The sequence below is a fragment of the Chaetodon auriga genome, chromosome 8 (genome assembly GCF_051107435.1).
Source record: "Chaetodon auriga isolate fChaAug3 chromosome 8, fChaAug3.hap1, whole genome shotgun sequence".
Lineage (NCBI taxonomy): Eukaryota > Metazoa > Chordata > Actinopteri > Chaetodontiformes > Chaetodontidae > Chaetodon > Chaetodon auriga.
The window spans coordinates 9,152,585-9,175,334 of NC_135081.1; the positions used below are offsets into that span (position 1 = coordinate 9,152,585).

General features: G+C 42.0%; 1 protein-coding gene across 6 annotated transcripts in view; it reads right to left on the minus strand.

Annotated features, from left to right (window-relative positions):
• plecb (plectin b) overlaps window positions 1–22,750 on the minus strand; it is a 123,482-nt gene that overhangs the window by 84,352 nt on the left and 16,380 nt on the right. The window contains exon 1 of one of the 6 annotated variants that reach the window (XM_076737291.1): window positions 6,303–6,588. The exons of 4 other annotated variants lie outside the window; for them this stretch is intronic. In XM_076737291.1, the coding sequence (XP_076593406.1) occupies window positions 6,303–6,348 (46 nt within the window). In that variant the 5' untranslated portion in view covers window positions 6,349–6,588. Of the gene's footprint in view, window positions 1–6,302; window positions 6,589–22,750 lie in introns of those variants that run through there. One more of the 6 variants, XM_076737293.1, reaches the window with a different exon arrangement.

Sequence of the window (22,750 nt, forward strand, 5' to 3'; positions counted from 1 at the left end):
ACACTGGAGTGGAGGCAGATTGGGTAAATGCACACATCTGAGCTCTATTACGACTTATCTTCACACTTCAAGCTCAAGGGACCTGCTGACGATCAAAACTGGAGAAAATCAGAAACTGTCCTCCCAAACTCTTATCTTATTCTCATCCAAGCTTTAATTAATCTGAGTCTCATTCCATTCCTTTGACACACAGCTTTTGTCAAGCAGCTTGTTTTTGGCATTCTTGGCAGCTGGCTCTCTGATCAAAGACTCAGTGTTTAAGGCCAGCAGGAATATCGTGTTTTACTTTAGAACTGGAGCCAAGTTGGATCAAATCGAGTTTACAGAAGGATTTTGATTGTATGCTACTTTCTACTTTCACTACTTCAAATTTTAGATCTTGTACTTTTATTCCACTACACTGACCTCGAAAGCTTTAATCACCAGTTTCTTTCACATTCCTTGAATTTAATACAAAATATAACTCGTAAATCAAACTACCCCGCAGTACATAAAGTACTTCAAATTGTGCCCACTCTTGTCAGCTACAACATTAGAGTGATACAAACATTAATGAATCAATAACTGGAATCCAATAAATATGGTATATCTTTTTGTGCAATGGGAAATTCTGCATAATGAGTACTTTTGTACATTAAGCATATTTTGATGCAGACTTATGCAGTTTCACTAAAGTAAAATTTTCAATGTAGGACTTTTACTTCTGACAGAGAATTTCTAGACTGTAGTATTACTACTTTTATCTACTCTTGCTGACTACGTCTTCCACCACTGGGTATGGCTGTACAGCAGCACATTAGTGACGGGGTGTGGAACACGTTTTGTTTATCGTATTAATGCAGCTACAACTTCCCCAGTCTTCAAAAGCCTCTTGCAACTTTTCCTTCCTCTCTTTGTGCTTTCTGTTTCTTCAATCCTATCAGCAAGATCCAATACATGAGACATGGATCCAACATAACAACACTTAGAAGAAACAATAGCTAGTAAAGAGAGTCAGCCAGCAGATTTCACAACAGAATCTGGAAACGGTGTCATTCACAGAGCACTAGAACTTGCTGTAAAACTAACACGCTTTGTAATTTGCAGTAACATCATTTCATTTTGGTAGATTGCTGTGCAGGACAAAACAGGAAGAGGGCGCTGTTCTGCCAACACACATAAAGCTTGATGACCCTTAATGATAATGGAACATAGTGTTAGTCCAGGCAAGACACTGAAGTGATGCATGCATAAATTGATTAGCATTAGCTGCCAAGTCATATTCATGCAAATGTACAGAGAGTACAGAGAGTTGTTCTACCAGCGGGATCCTTGATGCTGCTCAGAGGTTTTGAGAGCTCTCTCCAAGAGCTAAGCCTTTTCCAACAAATCTAATTGTATAACGATTTGAGACACACAAGTGTGTCTGAAAGTCTGGTACTGACAGAAGGAGCGAGGACACAGTAAAAGACTGAACGGGGCTTTAATTTTGAAAGCTTGGTAATCCATTTACATGCAGTGAAATGTGTTAAGAGATACAAAATCTATCAATCAGTAACTTTGTGGTCACTGTAAATGAAACTCTTCTCAGATTTTTAGCCATGCTAAAGTGACTAATGATGTCAATGTCCCTCTGTAAGCTGCTCTGTCCATCCACCACTTTGATCCAGACTGAAATATCTCAAAATAGATGGAAATCACCATGACATTTGGGTCAGTCTATCATGGTTCCCAAAGGATGAGTCCCACTGGCTTTTCCTCTCATGCCACCATTAGGTTGATATTCATAGCTTTAGTGAAAAGTCTCAACAACAATTGGATGGCCATAAAATCTGGCACAGACATGTCCCCCTCAGGATGAGTTGTAATAACTTTAGTGACCCCTTTAGTTGCTTGACCCTGATCTGTGAGAGTAAAAACATTATCAGTTGCAGTCCTACGCTAGAGATCTCAGCCTACAGGTACTTAGTGTGTAAAAATCAGGATCATGGACCAAGGAAAACTCCACTGCAGGGATGGAAACTGGTGCAATTCTCAACGTTCACAACACAAACATGCACTCGGGTATGTTCACATCAAACCTTGGCAGAAACGTTGTTCACGTCTCCCTCACACACATATACAAACACTGGTCACGTCATTATAAAGTGCCCAAGTGCGAGGTAAACACACACAGAGGACGTACTACCTCTCACCCCGTTGTCAAATGAATATGCGTTCATCATTATTTTGAGCTGTGGCGCCTCCTCACGTCTGACAGCAAACACAGGCCTGAAACTCTCCTGAATACAAACAGTGTTCTCTGTAATCACCAAACTGGTGATAATGTGACCAGCCAGTTTGTTATTGGCACTGCTCATCCTTCACATGAATGCACCATGATGACAGCACAGAGAGACACTTCAAAAGGTTGCTCACGCAGACCTGTAAATGCTGACACAACAGCATGTGATTATGGGAAAATCATATCCCAAAAGACAACTGATAAGAACTGGTGTTCCTTGCCAAGTTTTTAAGCATCTTCTCATGTGTGGTTTAAAAGGAAACGTCAGGAGCAATTTCAGGGTGATGTGACAAATCCAGACGTTATCTTTTAGAGGTTTAGAGGTGAAAAACCTCCCAATGCAACTGCGACTGACATTTACTCATCACATTACGCAACTACGAGAGTCTACTTGCTGTCTTTTCATTCCTAAGTCCTGGGCTACCCTCTGTTTACCTTACCTCACATCAGACATGACAAACAGCACGGAATGCCACCTTTGCCACAGATTGTTCTAGTCAGGAAACAGAGGTGCAGTGAAGTATGACAGAAGGAAACAAAGTCTACGTGAGTGTGCTCTACAGGTCGGAAAAGGGGATACCGTCTGTCAGGAAGGTCAGTGGCTGAAATCCTTTGGCTGTGGCCAGAAAAAGGGGAAAGGAGACAGGAAGGGACTCCATGAATACCTACAAACAGGTCAGGGAATTCCCTCTGATTCTGATTAGTGTGTGTTCAGTGATAAGCATGCTGAATGACTAAGTGCATAGATTTTTGTGCAAGCTTTTACATAATATTAATATTATTATTATTAATAATCTCATCTCTCAATAATCTCATTTTATCTCATATGTTTCTATATAAGTAATAGCTTCTTATCTTATACCATATGTTCTTAAATGTTTTTGTCATGTGTGATCTTTGCCTAAGCACACTGAGTGGATGTCTGTCATATGAAATGTGCCACATTTATAAATTTGACTTGACTTGTGCATGTGTGCAGTGTAATTGATGGAGCATAGGGACAGAGAGCACACTTGAAGTAGATACAGTGAGGATAATACTGCACGGGGGGGGGTCTTTGTAATCACAGCAAGTGCTCATGATTTTTGTCACTTGAGGCAGGAGCATAGTAAAATAAATATTTCATCTCAGAGCCAATGTGATGCGTTCACTGTACATACAGTGTTTTGGCAGGCTGGTGTGCAAGTACTGCAAATAGAAGTCTCACTGTCTTTTTTTCCCAAAGAATGCAATGCAAACACCTTTGCAACCCAAACAACATTTCCTGCATAATAAAAGTGATTTCCTTCAGACAATAGTAGAGAGAAGGATACACGCATGTAAGGGCCTCACCCTGTTCCTCACTTCACAGGGCTGCACTCTTCAAAGGGCTAATTCTCAAAGGCGGTTTACACACTGACTCTAGATTTTTAACCATGTCTATGCTTCTACTTGCTCATGATGCCTATTATGCATCACTGAACTGTATGTTGGTTGGTCACACTGAGTATAGTGGGTATTATTCTTGTTTTGTTTTGGTTTTTTTGGTCTGTAAAATGGTGATGCAGCCTATTACTTGCATCTTTCTTTTAGGAAACACAATGATTTGCATCTAATTATCATTATTCTTATTGAAAAAGTTTTTACATTTACGAATTCAATACCTGGTGTCTGGCACTCTGGAAAAGAGACGGCATCCTAACAGCAGCATTAGTGATTTGTGAAGGTGGATGTATACTTCATACGATTTTTTCTATTGATATTATCACAATACTAGACGCATGTGTGATCAGGCCTTATTGTGCTTTAATTCCTTACAGTAACAGAACAGAGGGGGAGGCACATACCGAGATAACTGGAGTTACATCCAGAGAAAAATTTGCCTCTTTAACACATTACAGCTGAATGTAATCTTGAAACACAGTTTACCTTAATTTTTAGAGGTCACATAATCACACGCATTATAGAATTCAGTTCATCCCACCTGCTTGCAAGATTTGACCCTTTCAGAAAGAAACAATACATCAGCTCCATGCCCATGACAGAACAGACAGAGCGGAAATGAATACAGACAGATCCAGTGCAGCAGGGAGACAGCAGGATGCTATAGCTCCCAGCCGTATGCGTACAGTAGCTGTCTGTGAATATCTGTCATGAGGTAAAACAGGGAAAGGCCACAGGGATTTTATATGGCTGCAGATCTCCACTCAGGAAGTGCAACTCAGGCTGAAATCGATCCGAGGACGAGACACAGAGGGAGAGACTGCTGGAGATATCACATTAATTACACACACTGTACATGTAGCAGCTTCCTGGAATCATACCCTCTTTTTGCACTCTGTGCATTAACGCATCGTGATGCACTAATGATCCTCCACATGGACAGGCCTGTTTTCTGGAGCGGTATCACAGTGTACTCCAAGTATTGTGAGGCTGCAGATTAAAAGATCTGACGTATAAGCATCAAACACTGAGGTGCTTCGCTACATAAGTCACACACATCCGGCCCTTGTTTAACTTTTGCACCGTGGTGAGATCCAATAAATAGTTTCCTATTAGTGTGACTGTGTGAAGACTCACACACACCATCTATAGAAAGAACCCAAGTGTCAGACAGTGACACAGCTGCAGTTCCATAAAGATTTATTCTGGGCCTCTGATGAACCTGATGCTTGTTTAATGCAGTCGTCTCTGGTGGTTTCAGCATAAATACTGTCTGGCTTCTACTGGTGTCGGGTAATGAATTGATTCAGTGATTCAATATCAAAATCATGCTTGGACACACATCCTTGGAAAAACAAGACGGTGGGTGATGTCTGGGGACTGTGTGTCAGCATGGTGTTCATTTATCAACAGAAAATCAATATGACCACCTCCATCCTCCACCATTATTACACCCTGACAGCCACCACCTCCACCACCACCAGCAGCCCAGCTCTTAGAGCTGGGGAGTGTCATTATGGCATCATCAGACCACATTTCCCCTTGCTTTGGACCTACTTAATCTGGAAAAAAGTATTGAATTTATTAGACTAATTTTGAATTTAGGTCATAACCCGATGAGCATGAGTGGGTTGTTAAATCTTGTCTGCCGTTCACCTGTATAATCCAATATGTCTGCACATGTGACTGATTGTTTTTAAGGCTGCCAAGCAATACAGTTAACAGATCATGCAGGTTACACCTATGACACTCAACTAACGCTGCCTTTATCTTATCTTATGGTCATCATCTTCCTCTACATCATTAGTATCGGTGTAACAACGCAAAAGGCCAGTTTAAAGCTGTCATCTAATTCTTAGCATTCTCCTGGAACAGGAACTGGACCAACACACGTGCATAACTTGTTCTGAGAGGTAAAACCTGACAGGTGACATGTTGATAAGCCGCAACATGTGGAGTGATCACAACAATACAAATGAGGACAGCTGATGTGAAAAAAAAAAAAAAGTGAAACATCTTTGTTGTCAGTAAGTCCTTCCATTGCCTGTGTTATGTGATAATCCATGAGCCTGTGAGTAACAGATGAGCGGTTGTAGAGCTGCCCATTCATGAAGCACATTTTCTCTGCTTATTTTAGGTGAGTCGAGATGATGTTCAGCTCTGCATGGTGGGTTTGCATGGCAAATGTGAGGTCGGAGCTTATGTCACCCAAATGCGAACGCGATATACTCTTTCCGTATTTGTCTGAGATACAGCAACACACTCCACTGTGACAACAGCATTAAGGTAACAGACAGAACTCAAGCATGCCAGTCCAATACAGGCAGGAGGAGCTCACTCTTCACTTTTATCCTCAGTCGCTGTTCACCTAAATTAAGTTCTTGAGTTTAAAATATTGTGAAAGTTAAAAGTGTCTGAGCGGAGGGACATCCTGCACTTCCGCTGCCTTTCAAACAATGCTTGTGTTGGACACCCCTCCCTGTCTGCCTTCCTATAGAGACACAATAACACAATAAAAAGTCCGCCTCATTCTTTGCTGTCTGGGCTTTTAACTTCATTACGCAGTCACGTACCCAAATCTTCGATTCTGAGAATCAAAATCAGAATATGGAAATACCTTTGAGAGAAGTGATCTCATTTTGGATACACCTGGGGTTGTCCATGGTCACTTTCTGGCCTCCTCGTGAAGAATGAATGGTGTAAATGTTGATGCTGAAGCTTCGATAGTGTTGCCTTCTTCCTGTTTAGCTGGAGCGTCTGAAGTTTTAGTCTTTTCTGTCTTTGGTCACTTTCCTTCTCTCCCTGTCACTGCAGGTCTGGTGACCGGGACGCTGCTCTGTTTTGGTTCCTGTGATACACCATGTGCACACACACTCACTTCAGTCTCACACACACACACAAACAATTTGTGTGTGCAGGCGTCTGCACAGTGCAAAGCTCCTCCCCGTCTCCTCCTCTTCCTTCTCTTTCATTTAAAACACGCTTTTCAGTCAGTCAGTGCAACACAAATCCAGCCAGTCACTAAGTCCAACAACTACCTGCCTTTCCACAAACCAGCCAATCAGGTTATAGAGTAGATGACCGATCAATCCCTCTACACTATGAGGATTAAATTAGAAGGGAGTCTGTAGAGGAAATGGAGAAAAATGAAGCAGAGGGTGAAAGCAAGTTCTGTTAATGTGCTGAGCAAAAGACACAAAAAGATAATGTAGTGGATGTCTGTGTGTGCGCGTGTGTGTGTGCGTGTGTGTGTGTGTGTTCATGCAGAGAAACAGAATCCCAGCGCCACACCCAGATCCCTGCAGTAATTCCCAGGATGAGCCTGCCGCTTACACAGACCGACCACAAACATATGGGGAGATATAACAACTCTCTCTCTAATCCCAAAGCAAACTAGCTTAGTGCTAATTACACATTTACCAGTTGTTAGCATCTCACCACATTACAGCAAGCAACAAGGGTTTTTCTGTGACAGTAACTCATACAAGAACATACTAATTTAGCGATAGCACCGTGAAACCAATATTCAACAGTGAACAAGGAAAAGCTCACAGTCTTGGATGAAATCACTACCATACATCAAAATGCTAATTAAATTATGGTCTTGTATGGTATTACGGTAAATGTTTAATAGACACATGAGCATCTATAATGCGAAAATGTATGTATTTACTGGAAAACAAACCTTTGAGTGGACACAAGCATGAGAGGGTGAAGGCATTTCAGATATGCTGCTTTCATAAAGAGCTAATACAAACCTTAAAGTACCATATCCATATAAATGCTGTAGTTGTTGCCATTGTGATACGATGCAGGACCAAAGGAAGGGGAATGACAGCTGGCTTCACAATTTCATATCTGCAGGCATGCTAACAATGTCTCAAAGCATCCAGTGCTTCCTCAATTTTATGTACTTCTTGAATAGGCCATGTGGAATATATTAATACCTGCTGTTTTCTCGCCAATTTAATGTACTCAGTGAGAAAATGTAGAACTGCATCAGATGACTAAAAATTGCTGGATCAGAATCATTTTTATCTGTGGCATGTTGGTCAAATTGCAAATCTACTGAGGTTACTAAACCCCTAATGTGATGTGCTGAAAGCAGTAATTATTCCCTCAAATCTGCTGAAAAGCTTTTGATGTGAGCATGATACTCCAATGAGAGACTTGGCTCTGTCAACAAACAGTCTGGGCCTGATGTGAACCAATCCAAAGCAACTTCTTTGTACTGACAGGCTGCCTGACTTACATGTGAGGCAGTAACAGCCACCGCTGATCAAGCCTCATCATCACCAAGTAAGCCCTGCTTGTGCCCGGTGGCACAGACTGTGGTCAAAGCCACAGGAAGTGGACTAGAAAGCACCAAATTAAACAAAATAAATGATGGCAAATCAATCCATCCTCTAATAATTGGTTAGCCTCCGCCTCAGCTCAGACAGCAGGCGGTCTTGTCGCAGAGCCATTATTTGATTCAGCTCCTGCACGGCCTCTTGTACATAATAAAGGACGTCTGGAGGAAATGACTGACACATTTTTGGCAGCAGGGAAAATGGAAGCCTAGCTGTTCTGCACAGTCAAGGAGAACTCATTTGTGTGTGTGTGTGTGTGTGTGTGTGTGTGTGTGTGTGTGTGTGTGTGTGTGTGTGTGTTTTGAAGTGTACGGCTTGTGGAAGTGGTTGTGGCAGCCGGCTGAGTACTTCTTGAGAATTTGTTTTTATACCAGACTTATACAACAGAATCACACACACACACACACACACACACACACACACACACACACACACACATACACACACATACACAAGCATGCAAACTTACAGATGGACCCAGCTGTGTGATTTGTGTGTGTTTAATTCTTTGACTGCTTGCTTTGGCTGACATCAGCCCTCTGGACCTGTGCCCAGCTCTCTCTTTCCATGCCCGACTCTTGTCATTGTGACATGTTCCATTAAAGATGACAAGACAACGCAACCAAGGAAGTTTACACATCATTAGTTAACAACAGACAGTACAAGAGCCTTTACTTAGACTCATGATTGTAAATTAGTGAGATGTGTTTCTCAGGTGAGCAGAAATGACTAAACTATACATTGTTAGATGCAGAAACAATGTTTATTCCATCAATGAAAAGTATGACCAAAAATAATAATTGGAGACACCTTTTCAACATCCAAAAGAACGCGAAAAGTTACCTATGAAAATTCAAACTCTGACAAAGTTCTTACAATTTTGAATAAAAACTAAATGATACTGTGAAAGACAAATGGATATATGAACAATTACTGTTTTAATGCAGTCAAACCTGCACGTGTCTGCATAATCACACATTGTCAGCTCCTTCCTGACATAAAACAGCGACCCATAACTGTTCAGCATCTCTGCCAGTAATGCTAGCTAATGTTAGCAGGTCTCAGCACAAGAAAGTAACAGAATTCAGGACTAAATTCATCCACAATCCCACAAAAAATGAAACAAGAAAGGCAACAAAACAGCTGGGACAAAGCACAAAAACAGGCTGGACAGCACACTGATATTCAGCTATTGTAAGCCAATGTTACTATAACATTAAGCGGCTGTGGCTCAGGAGGTAGAACGGGTCGTCCACCAATCAGATGGTTGGTTGGGAATGATAATGTCATAGACAAGGAGAGTGATCTTTTGTATTTGTGCAGAGCGGCATGGCCACTACGTGTGTCAACCATTAGCCTGGTACAAACCAGTTAACAGAGCTAAAGACAAGAACAACTCTTGAAAAAATAAAGAGGCAATTGCCGAAATGACATAAAAAGTAAAAGTGCATGAATTTACCCTGCTGACAACCGGACGTAACTTTGTTTTTGTTGACTAAAACTAAACTAGAACAAGCACCAATTTTAAATGACAAAAATATACCTACAACTGATCACACAGCAAATGGTTTTTCTCAAAACACTCACATAAAAAAAGTGCTGACATTGCATCAAATTTATAAAAAATACGTATTAAAAACATAGCAGGTATTGATGGTAATAATGTGATGCTTCTCCATTCAAAAGCTGCTACGCTTAGCCACTGTGTGTTTTAGTCCAAATATAAACGAAAAGGGGAAAATGACTCTCTTATCGAATCAGGAAATGATGTGTTTGTGGGCTTCGCTTGCAGACATGAGTCATGTTTATTTGTTTAGTAATTATCTGATTGTGTTGTACAGATTTGTTGACACCGAAGGCCTACGCATTAATATATTGCCCTCAGATGGATAATCAATCACAGATAATGCCTCGAATGTAGGAGTAAATTGTTCGGTTCGAGGGAAGAATGGAAATCTAATCGTGGGACTTTATTGTTGGATGCAATAATAAGCTTGTCCGGAAGCTGAGTCTGATGTAGAACCAGAAGGAGCTCTGATAGGAGATTTTGGACAAATTTCTCCAGATTGTCTGTATTTTTTTTGCAGATTTATTACATAATGTGTAGAAGTCTTAAAGAAGATATTGAGAAATAATGCTATTTTCTAAAAGAACACTTGATTTTAGCCAACCTCATTCTAACATGGCAACACATGACTCAGTATATAACAACAGTGTATACTGTTCTTTAATCCCTCTTCACTTTGACCCTGCCCCTGACTTTTGGATTGTGTCCTCTGCTATCCTTTTCAAATGTTTTACAGCTAAGTAAAACAAACCCTGGGCCTGCAGATGCTCATATGGTTACATACTGTAACAAACACAGCTTACAATGTCAAACACCAACTCTTCAACTGCTCAAGGTTACAGGGACCAATCCCTCAGCCACCAGCAGCGTTTCGTAACTGGGTCTTGGGAGGAATGTGAGTTATGAGGAGCAGGGCTTTTGTCATGTTAGCCTGGGCTAAACTGGAGCTGTTTGCTTCTGTGCCGTTTTGTAAGTACAGTGCAGACTTATAGCAGGATCCTGCCAATCTACACAAGGGTTTATTAGCAGCCAGACAGCCTGTAAATTGCTGAGGTTTATTTATTAAGGCTTGCTATGGGAATCTTCTCTCAACCTCTAACTGACAGCCAAAGCCCACAGATTACTTACCCTGCTAGAGTCCTGTCCCTCACTTCATTACCTTTTTCAGCAGTTATTTGAATTGAGATGCTATATTTATCAAGAAAAAGGGTTTAGCCATGTTTAAAGGCCCCTAAAAATGACATATTTAGAAGTTTTCCATAAAAGAATCTCTTCATGCCTTACATTGGCTTAGACAGAACTCTAGACCTTGGCCATCATGTAGTACACACAGATCTAAGTAGTCCTCGCTAGTACATCCACCCAGCCCTCCATCGCCTGCCTGCAGCTACAACTCTGCTCATCAAACACACACACTTCATCAGCAGATTAGCTAACTGACAAACAGATTAGAGCAAAGTTTTGGTTGGAAACAGTGAATGCAGATTCTAACTGTTGATGAAGACCATGACATGGTGTGCAGTTGAATGCTCCAGAAATATTCATATGCCTAAGAGGAACAAGGATGAACTTTCATGTTCAACAAACTGAAAATGGTATCGTGTTCACATGGTTCTATATAAAACCTTTATGCTGATGTTAAAACTGCTTATGAAGTAAATCCATTGCTACTCATCAGCAGAAATAATGTAAATCTAAAGCAACACATAATGGAGCATGAAACTGGTTGATTAAATTGAGCCACTGATGGCCATCAAAAACCAAATCAATGGCTGTAAAGTGTGTTAAAAAGTTAGATGCAGAGGGAAACACGTTTTGTAAAGCACATCATACAGTATATGGCTAAAATATTAAATATTAGTAACCATTACAGTATTTGGCCATGTGTCCTTGTGCGGTGGAAAATTCACAGCTGATCAGTGTAAACAAATGGTTGCATGCCTTGTGTTTCTTGGCAGCAGAAGCAGGAGAGACTGTGTGTGAAAGGATATAAACTGGCAAAAAAGACGGCCTGAGAAAGGGTTCGGAGCTCGAAAGAAAATTTCCAATTCTGTCTGGTTCTTTCAGTATTGTTCTGCACAAAACTACCATACTAAGTCTTCTGTTTGATACTTTTCACCTAGGGGTGTTTCATAGTCCTGCTGGCTCACAGCCCCTCTGCTCTGTCTACATCAGACTGGTAGCCCTGCTGTGGACATCCAGACAAAACATTCCTTCTGTCTGAGGTCACCCAGCCACTCAAATCTCCGGCCCAATGTACCGGCTTAGAGCCCCGGGCAGCAGTCAGCGGGAGGCTGGCCTCACCAATGAGAGAGACGGCCTCTGTGTTAGCCTATGATAAAACAGCTAAGCCGAATGACTGAATACAGCAGATCAGAGCCTGTCAATCAGGTATGTGGTGTACTGTGAGGGGAAAGAAGTATTGCAGTAACAGAAGTCATACGGAATCATTGTATCTCATAGTTCATCAAATGATCATTTTACACATCCATGTGCACACAAAGCTGAAAAAGACTGTGTCCATGTCGACAGGCAAACATGGTGCAGCTGTTAAAACCGCAACAGGGAGGTGATTTCCTACCACACTGATAGACGCAAGACTGCTGAGGAATTCTGGGAATTGAGACGGAGGGGAAAGAAGGCATGGAGCAAATGACCCCTGCAGGTTTCCTCCCATGCTCCACCCTTTAAGACCAGGTCCCATGGGGGCCCTCGAGCCGTGTGAGGTTGCTCCCTATAAAGAGCCCCCTGTTTTGAGATTTGGATAAATTACAGCAGAGGGGCGGACGCTGGAAGGTTCTGCTTCAAGTCACATCCTATTTGCAGTAAGAAGAAGAGCAGTTAAGAGTTTTCTGTAGTGGACAAGGGGCAGTCTGGGGCCCCTGAGGTCCCCCACCCACTCTCTGACTCATCGGCTTTAACTCAAACAAATCAGATGGTTGGAGTTGGACCATCACTGGAGAGATGCTGTCATTTCAGCTTTATTTAGACTCAACCATCACCGCTGAGAGAGAAGAGGCTAATCCACGCTTTGATTAAAAGATGATCTTAGAATCCCTGAATTGCAATATAACAGACCTGCTATGAAAGCATAAGAGGCATTTATCTCAGCTACCATTCTCCATGCCCTGGAAATCAGCTCAAAGCTTTTTATCCCCCAAGATTTTCCTTTAAAGTCCATTCCTCTGCTTTTTTGACTGAAAGGTCTGTTGTTATGAGGACAATGATCCACTAGGGGCTGTGCTTACCCTGTAAAGGCAATATGAGCTCAACCAGCATGAGGAGAGGAAAGAAGAGTTGACAGCAAACTAAATATTATGACCCTTGCTGTACTAGAAGATACAGCAAAAAAAGATCATTAACAATATATGAAAACTAAATACTTAATAATGTCTTTAAATCGCTGCACTCTCAAAGCACTGATAAGTGTAGTTGAACACTGACAGAGGAAAATTCATCAATTATGGATATTACACTGAGTAATATGCATAGTTAATAAATGGAGCACTCACTAAGCCTGCCGTGCTTCTACAGAGACCTCCAGGGGTCTGTAAGCTGGATGCTCACGTAACGCTGGAAACACTGTCTATGCCTCCTGAGGGCCTTAAGGGAACGTACATGGAACTGGCAGTGTGTGTGTGTGTGTGTGTGTGTGTGTGTGTGTGTGTGTGTGTGTGTGTGTGTGTAAAACAAACCCAACAGCTGAATGGAAAAGCGTGACACTGCTGTGGGTTCTCATCACCATTCAAACCAGTCAGATTTTACTGGTGGAGCACGCCGTTGTAGGCACAACAGGGGAGATGTCATAATTAGCTAAGGAGACACTGAAACATGTCATACTGTCTCTGGGAGGAGAACCAAACAAGACGTGCGTCATGAGCATAAATTCCACAGTGTGTGATTGTGTTCCATTCTTCATTTAATCTTCCATCTGAATGACAACTTTGGCTAAGAAGAAAGTGGGTCAAAGGACAGATATGGGGGAACTTTCTGTGAATTTTACACACTTATTACATATTCTTACATCAATATGTTTAGTCGTTTAAGTCTTTCAACACCAGATTCATTGGCAAAGTAATAATATGTGAGGTTAACCAATGAGTATTTCAGCTGCAAGTACTGAGTATTATCATTATCAATAAATCTACCAATTATCTTCTCAAATAATTGATTTATCCTTTGGTCTTTAGAATGTCAGTTTAGTGAAAAACGCCCATCGTGAGTCTGACTCAAGTCTGATCAAAACTCAAAGAAATTCAGCTCAATTAGTTGATTAATGGAATAGTTGAGTACAGGACAAGAAGAAGAATGAATTATCTTTGGGTTTTGGACTGTTGGTCAGACAACTTACAATTGAAGGTGTCACTCTGGACCCTGGAAGAGTGTGATGAGCATCTTTTAATACTTCATGGCATTTCATTAACCAAAGGATAAATCAAGAAAATAATTGGCAGATAATAATATTGTCAGTTGCGGCTCGTACTCAGTTTACTACCGCAGCGGAAGAAACACGAGAAAATATTCCCATTTGAGAAGCTGGAACCAGTAAAGTTTTCACTTAAAAAATTTATTTAAATGACTGACTGATTGTCATTTTAGTTGTTTCAACCCTAATATATACAATCAATAACCCACATGCTTTTTAATTAGTATGAGCATGATTCACTCTGTGCTGTAACCTTCAGGATTCGTGCCGTTGAATTGGCAGGCACAGTTTCTGAAGCCAAACCTCTCCAGCAGGAGTCCTGAAGCCCACTGTGACAACACGCCTCCCATCTCACCTTACACACCCTTCATGTAAACAAACTGCTGCTGAGTGTGAAGTCAAACACATACCTGATCTATGCTAAGTGAAACACTGACCCCCCCAGCTTTTTCTTCCTCTTTAATTTCTGCTTGTAATCTCATCTTTGGCTCAGTTTCATTTTAGCCCTCTATCTCTCCACTTCCTGTCTTCTTTCTCTCCCTTGCTGTCTGAGCGCCTGATCATCTTTTTCTGTCTCCTCTATGCAGGACAGGGAGTTTCCGCTCCATGACGCCACTCTGGCTACTGGCTGTTGGGCTCCTCTCCCAGGATGGGTGCTGGGACTTGTCCTACATGACAGACAGATTTACATCGATCGAGACCTTTCAGCTTTCCCAAAATTGATTGGTCACAGTTGGTGCTGCAACTTCTGTCACATGACGCACACTGGCACAAGAAGCGTTTTCCCATTACAATCATTGGGAAAGGAGCGTCTGTATTGAGGAGAACAATATTTTTTTTAACAATCGTAAACACCCCAAACTGCCAGAATTTGATCCATTCAGCCCAGTAAAGTTCACTGAACATTCGTGAGCAACGGGAAGTCAGCTGGCTAGAGAGGAAATCTTGGACATACATGCTCTAAACTGGTTCAGAGACTCTAGTGTGCGAGCTCTGTGGGCCCAAAAACACGAAAATTTGAGAAATCTGTAGAGGCTTTTTTTGGCAGATGCTCTGATTGAGCAACTTTCACAGGGATGATAGAACGCCATCTTTGAACGCAGTCAGCAGCCAGTCCTCTTTAACACATGCATGGTCTCACCCATTGCATGTCCTGTTTCCTATCCCTGTTAATCTCTTGGCTAAAACAATTTAGGAAAAAAAAACAAGCCGACCATGCTGAACAGATAATCATGACATCAAACCATCTGAGAAGCGATTTGTGGAAGCAGTTTGGATTTGACACCATAGATGGAAAAAACATGGATAAAGGTGGGGCTGTTAGTTGACTTCAGCTGCCTTACACTAACATTAGCTTGTCACTGAAGTGAGGGGAAAGATGAAAATGAAAGGATGCTATTTAAAAAACCAGCACGTCCTCATAGCTAAGTAGGTTAAATTCCCACTGACTCCTAAAACAACTTATATTACTGTTTAAATGTACCAGCGATAAGCACGTCATTAGCATTGTGAAATGTTAGTGTGCTCAGGTGTAGGCATGAGAACTACTTGGTTAGATTTAGGAAAAGATTATGGATTAAATTAAGTATATCACTGTGATATATGTGAAGTAACAAAATAGGTCAACATTGACTTCTGGTGTCACACGGGACATGAACATCGGTCTCCTGGGTGAAAGTCCTGTGTTTGTTAGACCCATCCATCCACCCCACCATGTGGATTTTCTTGCTCTTTATACTATGTCACCTCACTTTGCTCCTGTCATAATTACAACAGCCACTCTCGGTCGCTACAATACAATACAAGCACATATATGGTAATGGTCTCAACTAGCAATATGGGAGATCAATCCTGTGTCTTGACTCAAGACTAAGGAAGTTAGCATCACATGGATTGGCTTCATAGTGAAAATACCTTTCATACTTTCTCCAGTGTGTATTTCTTGCTTTATTTGTCTTCCTGTCAGACACTCTGTAAACTCTAGATTATAAGAAGCTCTCATCTGCCTACATGTGATATACTGTAAAGTTGTAGTAGCAGCTCTGCAGTGCAACATTGTCCTTGGCCAAACTTTAAGTACACAACACACATCAACTAATAAATGCACATATCACGTTTATGATCATCACTCCTGGCCTTCAGCTATGAATTCATGGCATGAAGTAAAGGCCAAAGATGAATGATGTATACTGGAGGTCATGACTTTCCAACCCTCCCAAGTGAGCCTCCGCGGTTCTGTTACACATCAAATGTGTGTGTGTGTGTGTGTGTCCTGCCTTAACTATGACAACAGCTGTAACAACTTCATGAGAGAAAGGTAAAATGTTACACACTGGTTCATTCCGCACAAATGCACTACTCAAACATTTCAAACACAACCTCGAGCAGACGAAAGGTTGCTGGAGAGCAGCTGGAGCCCGGCCGCGCTTTATTTCCCGACACAACGGAGTTCAACTGTGTCAAAGTGCAGCAACAGTAGTACAGGAAGGCCAGAATTAGCAGTAATTTGAACTTTGAGATAAGACAACAAACAACGCAAAGTTTTTTCCAGGGTTGTCACCTGACCTGCGGTCAGAGAGGGAACGGGCACTCCCCTCAGAGACCCAGCGGTCAATGGACACACGAACGCACAAGAGTCCCTGTTTAGTTTTAAAGCAGCTTATCATCTCAGAAGCTGGTTTATCTACGAACCAAATCATGCCTTTTATGTAACGCCAGCTTGTGTAACCCTTTTTGGTGAAACGGTAGAGCCATCCACACCATTTAGGGTAGTTTTTAACTAACTGCATCTTGTGTCAAAGCCGAAGAGAATGTCTGTGGAAGGTATTTGGAGTGGCTAACAAGATTTACTCCTCCATCTTTGGTACCTCAGACCAAAAGAGATTAAGTGATCTGCTAACAGAGTAGAATGAAACAAGTTATTTCATGTGGCATGTCTGTGGTCCCCGAGGGGGTGTGTGTGTGTGTGTGTGTGTGTGTGTGTGTGTGTGTGTGTGTGTGTGTGTGTGTGTCCATGTGTGGAAAGAGTAGTGAGAACCTTAGAATGTCAGTGTGTGTGCACCACATCCCCCCTGTTGTCAGCTGCGTGGGGTGACCTGCTGTGACATTCTTGGCCAGCGTGGTGACTGTCACACTGGCCGGCACCAGTTGCCCTAAATACCAGTGACCAGCAATAAAGTCACTGCCTTTCACCGTCAGGAAATGACATGGCTGACTAAGAAATAGGCTGACACTCATCCATGCACGCATGCTTTCATCATTACCTGCTTATACACATTACCCTGTCTCAGATCATGTGCAAATGAGTATTTCCATTATTACTGTAGAATGGAGCAACCCTAAAGTCTGATTAAATCCTGTTGGCAATGAAGCGGAAATATTTCCACTCGCCCTGGCTTCCAGAATCTGGACAGTATTCAACGTGAATAAAATTACCCCCACTATCAAAAAGTTGTTGTCTTCCCTCAACAGAGTGGTCCTTCACAGTGGACACAGAGATTTCTATTAATTCAAGCCACAGTGGAACAGATGGTACTTCAATTATTGTAAAAGTATGTCAAACAGCTCGTACCCTGTCAGCTTTCACAGAATTTTCTCCTCAGTCGCCTGCTTTCTTTCATACTGTCTATGAAAATTGGTCTGTGTTTACAGTGGCGAGATGGATTCAGTGTCTCCCGCCATGCTCTACACTGTCACCGTTTCCAAAATAAGGACATTGGACGGAACTAAATTCAAGGTCACTTTGAACGCTTTTGAATAAAGATAAAAGAACGGCTTTTGTTTCAGGTCATGCCTTTTCAACCCCCAACACCAAACTTCTACAGGGCGCAGTCTGAGGAAAAGACCAAACACCTGTCAATGTGCAGTGAATACAACACCTGCAGTGACAAAGTTTAGGACATTCCCATGCTTAAATTTAGACAGAATGATGTTTTAGAGACTGAAGAGACTATACTGAGATTAACGCTCTGCATGGACTTTCTCCTCAAGTCGCACATTTTGGGACACACACAGGCATTTCTTTGCCTTTCTGGTAATATACATCTGGCGTCATCCCTTTATCTACCGTGGTTTCATTTCATTCATGCACACACATTCAGGCCAGTTTGGAAGATCATCTGAGAGAGGAGGGTTGGGAAATGAGGGGGAGGGAATGTTCTCTGAGCTTTGGAGGTGGTGCTTTTTAAAAGACCTTTCCATCTACAGTAGTATGATGCAGCAGTGGTGTGCATGTGAGCGTGTATGTGTGTGTGTGTGTGTGTGTGTGTGTGTGTGTAGACGTTTTTGTTTTCCCTGTTAACTTTTTCATAGCTCATCAGAGCCTGGAAGCTACAATGGCAGACTAATATTCAACTTAATAAAGCATCAAAGCCCTGCCCTGCGGTACAAAGCAGTAGAGCCACAGAAAGTCTTTGTCAGACAAAGCCCAGGTGTTAGAAACTCAGTATTTTCCACACAAATGTGTTTTCCACACTCTTTTTCCCTCTAAAACCACAAAGCCATGTGTTTCATCCCTTGTAAAAATTCTGGGAGAAACTCTAAATGCTTAAATACCACAGGGCTCCTGGTTTGTGTGAACAGAGCAGCAGTGAGGCTCAAGGCACAAGTCCAACTCTGGCAAGCTGCAAACTGAAAGGTTTGGTGCTCCGATGTAACGCATGAAGGTACAACGAGCCGACAGCTGCCACTCAATCTGCTGCTCAAGCAGTTCTTTTGCAGTTTAAATTCAAACAAGATGTCAGATTAAATAGGATCATCAGTAGAGTCGGGAGCAGACGCCATCGTGTACAGGACTGCTGTGCAGCACTACACAGTGAGACAGCAGATACCCATCTATCTGACTCAGCAATGTCATACATTCAGGCGAGAGCTTGACTTTGACAGGTGGATTCTGAGTTTAAATGGGTTTAACTGTATGTTTGTGAGATCTGTATACATTAGCATCACATTAGCGTGTGAAGGTTAAAGTTGTATATCAATGAGTCGATGAGTTTGTACGTTTATTGCACCCCAAAGAGGTAAAGAAGCACAATTTTATTTAAAAAAATCTGCTGTTATAAATACCTTGTATGGAGCAGGAAACACATGGAAAGAGAGAGGTTACTCTGCACATTTAACCCCAGCTGGATACAGGTGCAGGACAAAAAACAGCACACAGGAAAAAGAAAGGAGGTCAGCGCACTGAAATTTCCAAGCTCCCAGAATGTGTAATTGATGCAATGCTTTAACCTACAAGGTGTTCCTCAGGCTTCATCTAGTCTTCCTTTCCCCTCTTCCAAGAAAAGAAAAGCAGTCAGATGATCAGACCCAAAATGTTGTTAATAAACCCTCACTGCAGGACAAGCACAGCAAGTCAAAGCTGACCCAGGATATACTGTAGGCCTGTAAGCTGCAGAGACAGTAGAGGTAATATGTCTATTGGTGGGTTTCCTTTTCTCCTTCAGTTAAGCTGAGCTAACCGAGCAGTTCATTTAAAGCCTGTATGATCGTCTCACTGCTCATGTTTCTTGCCCCATCTGATTTCTTTTTTAGCGATTTGCCTGCATTCCCAGACTTCAGCAATTAACTTGGTGTGTGGAATGTGAATATTACCCAGGGGGGCCTAGAAAAACAGTCCCAAAGAAACAGGGATTACACTTTAATTGATATTCACTCCCAATCAGTGGAAACACAGCCATGAGTTCGTGAACCACCAAATTTCCCATTGAGAGTCATTAATATGAACTCCAATAGAATAAAAAACAGGTTTAGTGATGTTGCATCTCTGTATATACTGTTTTATGTATCTCAGTACATTTATCAGTTAAAGCACACCTCAGCATCCACCCTCACTCCCCGTCTCTTGTAAAAATTCTCTATGCCTTCCTTTCATTCACCTCCTCTCTGACACACACACATTTCCTCACTTACACACTAACAGTCATAAAACACCAGAGATTCAGGGGTAAAAGAACAGCAAGCTTCTGTTCTGACAGGAAGCCCGACAGATTCGGGGAGCATCCCTCCGGAGCTTTTCTCTCTCCCATATAAGGCTCGATAGGAATCCCAGCATAGTCACACTTATCAAGCTCTGGCCCAGAGTAACCTTTGACTTGAGCTGTGTGTCCGTGCTGATCTATCTCAGGCAGCAGGATGCTGACACACATGAAAGAATGAAAATGACCAGAAAAAAGGAACAACCCACTGTCCTTTTGGCGACAGAAAGCTGACTCTCACAGCAAAGCAGCATGGCTGAAGGGGACGAAGCTAAGCACTTTCTCATCCTCACACACACTCACAGACACACCCTACATGAGTTTAATGTGGAGCTTCGTTTCAGTTGGTGTATTTAACAGAAATACAGTAACAGAAAAGTTCCATTACTGGGATTTTCCTGCTTGGTTTGCATGGCGAGTAACTGACAGATTTAGCTTTCAAAAGGGCACCGTTTAGCTGCACTGTAGTTAGGGGAAATGTCCTAAAATGTCTGTGCAACTGTGTATAGACATGCACACCAAATCCACAGAGTTTCTACCAACGGCCTACTTTCCATGAGCGTTTCACCTGGCAATGACGTCTGCGTATGGCTGACCTCAATGTGAATTCAGCACTGTGTTTGGAGTAGTAGTGGCCAAAGCGGGCTCCAGCGAAAGAGCAGCTTACTGCAGTGGGTGAAGGAAAATAAACTGAACACATTTATTGATTTTACTGGCACATAAAACCACGTCTAACCGTCGTTGTATTTATTTAACTTTCTTAAGGTTGTGTCATGCGTATTAGATGGCATATTACCTTTTAGCTACACTAGCAGGAAGTCGCTCAGTCTGACTAATTTATCCTGGAAACTTTAAAACCTTCAAAACTGATTGCATTCCCATTAGCCTCAGCTGTGCTTTGTGTTTAGCAATGATCAGCATATGTTAGCATGCTACCACACCAACCTATAGATGGTGGAAAACAAATTCTAGCATGGACATTACCTGACAGTTGGTGGAGATGCAAATCCACCATAGAGGAGGCAGAGATAACCCTGCTCTTCAGGTGGAGGCCATAGACCAGAAATGCAGCACGGCCACAAGACAGGTTGAATGTGAGAGATGACTCTGGTCATGTGACTCTATCATAACTATGGCTGTGATAACCACACACAGATAATCTAGATAATTCTATTATGTGGATCTGTTTATAATTGTATATGAGAGGGAAGAGCCACGTAGGTGCTTTTCTCAAAGCCACTCAACAACTGTTCTTTATTAACATTCATCAACCTGTGGCAGTCAGCCAGCATAAGACTCTGAAATACATGAGAAAAGATGGCAAAAGCAAAGATGTCATCCACAATTCTTCGATATCTGTCACTGCTCGGGAAGCTAATATAATGTTTCTAATTGATGTCATTTTTCATAGCGGCAGGACAGGAAAGGAAAAGACCTCACTGGCATCAGTGCCAAGTTCTGCCCAGTCACAAGTGTGTGATGGGGAAACCCAGCCTGCACTCAGCAGCTTTAAAGAGACACACCGCTACCAGTAGGTTTTAAAATATACGTTACTTAAGCACGCAAACACTCGTCTTCCCAAAGAGTTCATTCATTCACAAATCCGTTTGACAAATCGCTCCCCACACCACTTCTTACCTCACACAAGGACACATACTGTAAATACAATCCGCGGCAGTCATTCATAATGATAGCTACGCTGTATGTCTATATTTGGGTAAAGCGTGTTGTGATGGTAGAAGCTGTCAAAATCATTAATATACTTATCACTATAGAGCAACAACAAGGCCAGATCATTACAGTTTCTATTCTTGTCAGGCACTGCAGTTTCTGTTATGCACATCAAAGCCGGGCTTAGTTTAATAATTCACAAATGTTTAATTTTTTCTCCAGCCAAGAAGAAACTGGAATTCAAATTACCCTTAGCAGACAATCAAGTTTGCCAAAAATAACTATTTAATTGGCCAGCTGAACATGGCCGCGGCTATATATAGGGGTTATTTTAAGCCCCGCAGGGCATAGGACGGGGCCTTGCAGGACACACACTAGGGCAAAATATGGATTCCAGCCGTGTCTGTGCACCCTCAGCAGTCCACCCGACATGAACAGGGCAATCCCCCGCTCAGGCCGCCCAGTAACATCAGCATCAGCTGCTCGCACAAATTGCATTAGAGGACAGCGGGAAGACAGCCAGGCATTTACCGCCCAGCCGGCTACAACTTAGAGGAGGGAATGAGACAGCAGTGAGTAACATTAGAAAGAGCAGACTGACTGATTGATTTTAATTGTATTTTATCCCACTTGGAAAATATTCTCCAAACCTGGCTGAAACGTGTCACTGCATCAAATTCAGTTAGCAAATATTTCCAAAAATGAATGAAGTTAAAGATTAAATCTATTGTTGTTGTACTGTTTTCAATTGAGTATATGTAAAACAAGTATTAGCAAATTATCTGGTTATCCAGATCAATTTAAAATTGTTCATTTCAGTGCATAAAAGGAGACATACAGTGACACCACAGAGAGGGAGGATGAACAAGCAGCAACATCCTCTTTGCTACTGTTCAACAATGGCATTTTAAGAAAGTATGGAAACACCAATTATGCCAATGAGGGGACAGTCACTTCCCTGCTAGTTAGAATAGGCTAACAGCTCCCTGATAGGCAAACACCCACACCTGGAAGTCATGTGCTGTATCTAGAAGGCATCAGTGATTACGCACGCAAATGATTTCCCTACATGGC